At 44.4% G+C, this 9,084-nt stretch overlaps 1 protein-coding gene across 1 annotated transcript in view; it reads left to right on the forward strand.

The window, feature by feature from the left end:
- LOC102820480 (zinc finger protein 343-like) overlaps positions 1 to 9,084 on the forward strand; it is a 42,609-nt gene that overhangs the window by 13,765 nt on the left and 19,760 nt on the right. The window contains exons 5-6 of the mRNA XM_006874861.1: positions 2,830 to 3,445; positions 3,530 to 4,470. Coding sequence (XP_006874923.1) covers positions 2,830 to 3,445; positions 3,530 to 4,470 — 1,557 coding nt within the window. The remainder of the gene's footprint in view (positions 1 to 2,829; positions 3,446 to 3,529; positions 4,471 to 9,084) is intronic.

Raw genomic sequence — 9,084 nt, forward strand, 5'->3', positions numbered from 1 at the left:
TTGAAAAACTGCTTCTTGGTCCAGGTACAGATTCCTCATGAGTGCAATTTAGTGTTCTGGAATACTACGCAATGTCGTCCATAGCTTGTCATGATCCACACAATGGAAAACTTTGCGTAGTCAACAAAGCACAGGTAAACATCTTTCTGATATTCTCTGCTTTCTGCCCTTGTAGCCCCCCCACCCCATTTTGGTTAGCCAATGTCCAAGTTGCCCATCCCTGTCTACTCTGTATATGGATGGGATGGGAATGATCTTTGCTGTAAAGATTTGTTCCCTCTTTTGAGCTACTTCATTCATAGGTGTAGGTCAAGTTCATCAAATTGTATCAGATTACTCTTTTTTTCCTCTTCTGGTTGAGCTCTGACCATCCAGTCATTGAAGCCAGGTCAAGTGGGTATTATCTGCACATGTGAGTGTTTTTGTGCATACGCCCTCCCCTCTTATCAGCTTCACTCTCCACTCTAGTCCTCTGTGGGTATGTCACTAACTCTGGGCCCAAGAGTCCTCAGGTCTTGCCACACTGCTGGCCACCCAGGTCTCTACCTGGGTTCACAGGAGTCTATTGAACGTTGTAGGGTTTAGCTCGCAGCTTCATTGCTGTTTTTCCCTCCTTTCCCCTTATCAGTGACGAACGTGGTCACCAATCAGAGCCTGCATTCCCATTGAGTCTTAGTCTTGGAAGGGGGTTTGCATACAGTAATGTTTGATGGGGAAACAATCTCTTTACAGCATCTACAGATGAACGACAATACTAAGCTTTATATTTTATAGAAGTTGTAAGAATGACAAAAGGTATATATACTTTCTTTGATTAATATACTGGAGTTCTGAATAATTTTATTTATTTTTAATGTACTTTTTTTCTTAAAAGGATGAGAAAATGATCATTACATATGTGAATGAAAAAAACCATAAAATTTCATCCATAAATGTATAGCAAGTAAGATAATTGCCTTGCTTTTCTACTCCAAAAGGGAATTTTTTGGGCAAGATGTAAACATCTAGGTTTGGTGGTAGTGGTGGTTGTGTGCTGTTGAGTCAGTTCTGACTCATTGTGACCCTGTATAAGGTTTCTTAGGCTGTAAATCTTTATGAGAGCAGAAAACCTTGTCTTTCTCCTGTGAAGTGGCTGGTCGATTTGAACTGCTGATGTAGTGATTAAAAGCCTAACTCCTAACCCACTATGCCCCAAAACAACTAGGTTTAAATACTGTATATATGGTCATGAACTACACACTACCATGTGATTAGAATGCACTTTGCAGGGATTACTCAATGAACTATGCAAATGAAGTATCTGTAGCCTACTTTGCAAATGAATTTGTCTGTTGTCTACTGAGAAGGATTGATTGGTCAGTTTGTGCCTTAAAACTGGTGAAGAGTTTGTATATATAAGCAGCCAACCCCTACAAAATTTTCCATTGAAAAAAGCAGGAAGAGAAAAAAGCAGGAAAAAAGCAGAAAGAAGCAGAAGGCGAAAGAAACAGAAGAAGCAGAGAGAGAGAAGAGGCAACAAACCTCTTAAATGTGCTTGAAGACAGAGAGAGACAGAAAGGGGTACAGGTGCAGACCTCATGGCAGCAGAGCCAGTGGGGAACGATGGCAGGGCCAAGCCTGCCCATAGGGGGCTGAGAGGTGGCCTGCAAGTTAGAGAGGAGCTGAGACAGGTACCCTGCACTGAAGAATGAGGGCTTTGTTTATGTGCTTGCCCATCGTGGTCCTGATCCTGAATTATATCTTGTTCCTTAATACTCCAATTAACTGTACGTGCGATCAGTGAGTTCGGTGTGATCATTTTTTTAACCCGAAAGAGAAGTAGAGAGTGTTCCATGGGGTATGTCTGATTTGTGCTGATTCTGATCATTGCCATCCCTCCTGAAATTGGACGGGTTTGGGTGCTACTATTATACCATTTTCATTCTTATACAAGGGGCTTCAGAAAGTTCAGGGAAAAATTCCATAATCTTAATTCCATTTTCCACAAACTTTTTGAAGCTCCTTTGTATTGTCTGATGCATTTGGAGCCTGTCAGACTGAATGACTTTTTATGGTTACTAGGCCCTTTCTATACAGCTATCCACATAGGTCATAGAAACTCACTTCCAAGTAACAGTATTGTTCTAGGCAGTGTATCTGTGTCTCAGAGGGCTGCAGTAGAGGAAAATGGTTAACTGTAAGAGAATCTGTCTATAAGGCAGAAGCAGTACCTGGTACTTGCTTAAGAAGTTCCTAGTCTGGCTGACACATTAAAGATCTTGATGTAGATGATCTGGATTGCAACACCCAAAACCACTGCTGTCAAGTTAATTCCAACTCATAGCAACCCTATCGGACAGACTAGAATTGCCTCTTAGGGTTTCCATGGCTTTAAATCTTAACAGAACTAAACTGTCACTGTCTTTCTCCAGTGTGTGGTGGGAGGCTTGAACCACTGATATTTTGATTGGCAGCTGAGCCTTTTAACTGCTGTGCCACCATGGCTGCTTCTAGACTGTGATAGAAAATGTAATTTGTAAAAATGTGATATAAAATGAATTATTGGTGCAAAACAAATTGTGTTTTGTATTGTCAGTTGCAAGCGTGGCAGTAAGATTGTTAGTTGCTGTCAAGTGGACTCTAACTCATGGTGACCCTGTGTGTACAGAATAGAACTGCTCCCTAGGGGTTTCAAGCCTATATTTGAGAGCAAATTGCCAGGCCTGTCTTCCAACCCACCAACGGTTCAGATTAACTGTTTATGCTACTCAGGGATTCCAGCAAGGAGCTACTGTCTGTCCTAAGACAGCCCCACTGTGGTTACTCTAATGGAAAACTTTCTCTTTGCAGCTGAATCAAAGCCAGAAATCTACCCCAGTTCCTCCTGTCTCCTGGGGTTCCCCTGTCAGCAGTTTCTCAGCCAGCACGTGCTTCGGATCTTCCCAGACTTATGTGCAGACAACCACTCCCATCCAGGGGATTCCAGCCCAGGGCATCAGAAGCAGCCGGAGCAGCAGGATTGGGAGCCAAGCTGCTGGAGTGAAAACACAGAAGGTCAAGAGACAGAAGATGTCTCCAAACCCTCGTGTGGGAGCACAGGAGGCAGAGAGCCCTGGAGGGCACTCTCCAGCCCTGCCCAAAGTCAGTCAGCAAGCCCTAGAGGAGGTAGCACAGTGGGAGGACTAGAGCCCAGCTCAGCTCCAAGGGGAAACTCTGAAGAATTAGCAACCTCAGGATTTGGAGCAGTCAGCTATGGAGAGGAGGGATCAGACTGTGGGCTGAAACCAAACTTTTTCACAAACCAGAGGTCTCTCTTCCAGAAGAAACCCTATGTTTGTAGTGAGTGTGGGCAAGACTTTAGATATAAGTCAGATTTCCTCAGACACCAGAGGAAACACTCAGGTGAGAAGCCATATGTGTGCAAGGATTGTGGGCGAGGCTTTAGCCAGAAGTCAGGCCTAATGGGGCATCGGTGGACACACTCTGGGGAGAGGCGTCATGTTTGTAGTGAGTGTGGGCGAGGCTTTAACTATAAGTCAGATTTCATCAGACACCAGAGGACACACTCAGGGGAGAAGCCATATGTGTGCAAGGATTGTGGGCGAGGCTTTAGCCTTAAGTCAAATCTCATGAAACACCAGAGGACACACTCAGGTGAGAAGCCTTATGTTTGCAGTGAGTGTGGGCGAAACTTTACCCAGAAATCACACCTCTCTATGCACCAGAGGACACACTCAGTGGAGAAGCCCTATGCGTGTCTGGAGTGTGGGCGAGGCTTTAACCGGGAATCCAGCCTCCTTATACACCAGAGGACACACTCAGGGGAGAACCCATATGAGTGCAAGGAGTGTGGCCGACGCTTTCGAAACAAATCGACTCTCGTGGGACACCAAATTAGACACTCAGGTGAGAAACCTTACACGTGCCTGGAGTGTGGGCGAGGCTTTAACTGGAAGTCAGGCCTCATCCTCCACAAGAGGACACACACAGGGGAGAAGCCACATGTGTGCAAGGAGTGTGGGCGAGGCTTTAGCCAGAAGTCAGGCCTTGTCAGACATCAGAGGACACACTCTGGGGAGAAGCCTCATGTTTGCAGTGTGTGTGGCCGAGGCTTTGCCCAAAAAGCAAGCCTCCTTGTACACCACAGGACACACTCAGGGGAGAAGCCTTATGTTTGCAGTGAGTGTGGGCGAGGCTTTAGCCAGAGGTCAGGCCTCATCAGACACCAGAGGACACACTCAGGAGAGAAATCTTACATTGGTCCGGAGTGTGGACGAGGCTTTACCCAGGAGTCAGGCTTCCTTTTTCCCCAGAGGACACACTCAGGGGAGAAATCCTACATGTGCTTGAAGTGTTGGCAAGGCTTTAGCCAGAAGTCAGGCCTCCTTCACCAGGAGGTACACCGAGAGGAGAAGCCACATGTATGCAAAGATTGTGGGCGAAGCTGTAACCTGCATTCAGTCCTCTTCATACACCAGAGCACACACTCAGGTGAGAAACCTTAGTATGCCTGGAGTGTGGGCAAGGCTCTAGGCAGAAGTTGGGCCTCCTCCTCCACCAGTGGACACACTCAGGAAAATCCTCATGTTTGCAGTGAGTGTGGATGAAGCTATAGCTATAAGTCAACTCATTAGACACTACAGAACAGCTGGGGGAGAAACCTTACATGTGCAGAGAGTGTTAGTCAGAAATCAGACATTAGGAGACACACTCAGGTGAGCAGTCTTAAATTTGCAGTGAGTGTGACCAGTGCTTTAGTTGTAAGTCATACCTCCTCATATACCAAAGGACACAGAATAGAAACTCTGTGTATACAGGAAGAATGGACAAGAATTTGGGAAAAGGCATACTTCATTATACATCAGAGAACAGCTTTTTTGGGGAGAAGCACTATGTGGGTAAGGAGACTGTGAGGTACTTTCACACAGAGGACACTCAGGGAGAATAGCTGTGTGGGCAGGTCTTTGAATGAAATGTTATGCCTGTGTCCCCTCCTCAGCTGACTTCAGAGGACACAATTTTGCTACCAGAAATCACTACTTCACCTACATCTGAGGACATTTCAGGAGAAATGGTCTCCTGACCACTTATACTCTGTATGAGGGTGAAGGTGGCTGTAGTAACTAACTAGATGAGTTTTTCCACATTTTATAACCAAATGCAATGAAAAATTGGAAGGCTTTAAGTAAGTGATCTTAGAATGATTAACTTGTTTTATTTTCATATGCCAATTCTTTCCTATGCTTTCTTGCCCTGTTGTAGAAAATCTTTTTCTAATAAACTATAATTCAGGCGGTGTTACTCATCTCTCCCGACTGGTACATGGAACTCAAATTCGCAATCTAAGTTTCTTCAATGAATTCAAGCCTTAAGAAAAAATAAGTTCTAAATTCATTTATCGGGGAAGCTGTTCCTTTGCATGGGGAGGGGAGCAACCTAGGTTTTAGAGACAGATGCCAGGCAAAGGGAGGAAATGTCCCACAAGTCCTGGGGCTGGATTATCTCTTCTCCTAACTGATCACTATTGTCTGTAAATGGATGCCTGGTGTGGCACTGTAGGATAAACACTGGACTGTGAACCACAAGGTTGGTGGTTCAAACCCACCAGCCGCTCCTCGGAAACCTCATGCACAGGGCCATCAACCATGAGTCAGAACTGACATGATAGCATTTAACAACAATTGTAAATACTTTCTGAAGCCATTCTATGACAGCTTCCCTTTTCTTCCCCACCTCCCATACTTTCTAATCTATTCAGGTCTGCTGAATCTCTCCACCCATTGAAGTATTCTGTTCACTACTACTCATTTCCCAGGACTAGCAGTGAGCTTTCCAGAGCGTTCCAGATTACAGGGTTAGATTCTTTAACCATGCCCAAACCATTCTCTAGTCTTGTTGCTTTGGGCTTGTTGGATACTCCCTACAGCAGGTCAACGATGGACCTAAAGACCCCTAAACACATTTCTAATGTAAAGGAGCTTTAGCTGTGTCCCCTTAGACTTTGGATCCTAGGATCCAGTCCTTCTCTTGACACTCCCACACCATTTTAGTAACTGCTCTGAGCTGTTAGAACATAGCTGTTCGACCCCTATTGGTTTTCTCTCCATGGACGTGACCTTTAGTTACAGTCCTCTCTAGTGTACCCCTTGGGAGCCACAATTGCCTAGTTTTTTTTAACAACTGTGCACGGCTCTTGCCTCATGTTTTACAGTGTGGTGCTGTAGGATCAGCACTGCACTGCAAACCACAAGGTCGGCAGTTCAAACCCACCAGTTGCTCCTCAGAAACCCTATACAGGGTCACTATGAGACAGATCGACTTAACGGCACGTAACAACAGCAACACGGAAGGCTCCCCCCAGGCTCCAGCTGATTTTTCCAGTTGTAATTTGCCAGGCCCACAGAATGGATATGAGAATCGGAAGATAACATCATCAGCACAAAACATTCGTCTTCCGTGTCAAACAGGCCACTGGATACAAAAGGTTAAAAGTTGAATGGAAAATCTAGGACTAGGGAAATATGTTAGAAAGTTTTTAGCACATAGGTAATAGTGTAAAGTCATAACACTGGGTAAGATTATATACTCAACAAATATTTAGTGAGTTCTTATTTTGTGCTAAGCATTCTTCTAGACACTGCAGCTGTGGGTACTATCCAAAGAAAAATACGTACCTACCCTTATGGGGCTTACTGCAGTCTAGTGCTGGGGGTGGAGGGTGAGTGCTAAATAACAAATATATGTAGTGTTTCCCATTGCCAAGAGTTCACTTGCAACTCATAGTAATCCTATAGAACAGAGTAGAATTGCCCCGTAGAGTTCCCATGGGGTACCACTAGCCTGTCAGTTTGTCATACTGTGATGCCTTGCATGTTTACTGTGATGCTGGAAACTATGCCACCAGGATTTTAAACACCAGCAGTGGTGGTTTCAGCTGAGCTTCCCGACTAAGACCGGAAGAAGGAGAAATGGACTACAGATGAAAGTTTAGCCACTGAAAATTTTATGAGTAGCAGCAAACCATTGTCAGGTATAATGCCGGAAGATGAAAACACATATGTTGTTGTTGTTAAGTGCCATAGAGTCGGTTCCAACTCATAGCGACCCTGTATAGAGTTTTTGAGGAGCAGCTGCTGAGTTTGAACCACTGACATTTGGTTCAAACCGACTTTGCAGTCCAACAAATTAACCCACAACCACACCTGGACAAGTGAAATAGTGAGCTATAAACTTGAGCCGCCAGCATCAAAACTTTTCCTGAGGGGTTATGTAGTTATCCTTTGGTTTCTGCACCCTAGTCAGAATAAGCATGCTTCAAATCAGCTTCATCAGACTTTGGGGTTTGCAGGCATTCTGGTATCGTGGGGAGAAGAGGATACAGACCTTAAGCATCCATGACAACCCATTTTGCCTCTTGGTCAGCAGCCTATTTCTGCTAATCACTTCTGAAGCACCTGTCTGCCATTGAGTTCAACAGTGCACTACTGCCATCTAGTGGAACCGAAACACCAAAGCTAATGCTTTTTTTTTTTTCAGTCCCATGTTTAATAATGCTTCCACCTGCACTTAAAAGCTCCCTTTCTTTCCACAAGACTCCATGACTTTAAAAAATAAAATTAGAGTCAGTGTATATTGTGAATCTTTTTCCTTTGATAAGCTCAAGGGCCCTAGTCATTGCTATTAACTTGATTTTTAAAGCAGACACTCTTGGGGGCAATCTTTTGCTTTCATTCATCTCTGACAAAGACACAGCCGTGTAGCCAGCAGGCTGGGTATCATTCTGAACAAAACTGCTGCTGTCTGTAAACTACATTCTGTCACTTTCAACAAGTAGTTGCTCCTGAAGGTCTGGGCAGATGGAGTAAACCTCATCTAGGACTTCTAAGCAGTACTGTACATTAGGTTCAGCTGGCTTAATAGGCAGCATTGACGAGAGATTGAGTCTTGTTCTGACCTGCAGTGTTAGAGATAGGCTACAGAGAAGTTGGATCAAGTATAAATCTAGTCAGCTGGAGGGGATTCACAAATGCCTTTTTTGCTCCAGCATGATAGTCACAGCATGCAGAGCAAACACAGTTGTTTCATATCCCAGAGTTAATTTATCAGCTGGTCACTTCCACTGCCTTGACACATGTGGACTAGCCCTTTGAAACAGAAATCCAAGTTCTTAGAAAATAGGCAATGAGGTGCCTCCAGGATCCCAAAGTCTGAGTGAGTAACCCCTTCATTTTTCTTTAACATAGAGATCTTTTTATAATGTGGGATCTGCATAGGAGGCCTGCATTAGCTCCTGCTTCAGTTTTTAAAATGCTTGTTGGCACTCACTAAGGAGTGTCCACTCAAAGAGATTGTGATTGGCTTCTTGGTTGGCCACATAGAGGGGCTGAGCCAAACTCCAATATTAGACAAGATCACAATATTAGCCAATACCCACCATCCAAGGGAACACCTGCAGTTGTTTGTGATTTCTGGGCAGGGAAAGCCAGCATACAGCCTCTATGTGCTCTGGCAGAAGTCTGCACTGTCCCTGAGTTATTAAGAAACCCACATATTTAACTTCAGTTCGGCTCACTTGCAACCCTCTGAATGACACTGGGTATCTGGCTTCAGCCAGAAAGTTTTCCTTCATTTTAAAATTTTGAATGGAGTCTTCTGTGGCACTGGCAGTAAGGAGATCATCTACAGATTGCAATGCTCCTTGCTGTTTAAAGGAGTAATGCTGGAAATGGAGCCAGAGATGATGACATGGAGCGATGGAGCAGCTGGAGACTTTAGATCCAGAGAGGAAGAGATCTCCTGCCAGTGTAGTCCCAAACAGGAGGGGTGAAAATTTTAATCCTTATGGGAAAACTTGCAGATAACATTGTCTTGTTTTCCAGTCTCAAAATCCCATTGGTGGTGGTGCATGGTTGTGTGCCATGGAGTTGGTTCCTATTCATAGCAACCCTGCATGGGGTTTCTGAGGCTGTAAGTCTTTTTCTTTTCTTTAATGTTTTATTGTGAATTATGTGGTAATTTACATGGGAGAACATTAGTTTTACATTCATTCTATCGTATATCATCTCATTGCCATGGTTACAATCACCTCCATGCAATCCTTCCCCC

The sequence above is a fragment of the Chrysochloris asiatica genome, unplaced genomic scaffold (genome assembly GCF_000296735.1).
Source record: "Chrysochloris asiatica unplaced genomic scaffold, ChrAsi1.0 scaffold00304, whole genome shotgun sequence".
In the NCBI taxonomy this organism is placed as follows: Eukaryota; Metazoa; Chordata; class Mammalia; order Afrosoricida; family Chrysochloridae; genus Chrysochloris; species Chrysochloris asiatica.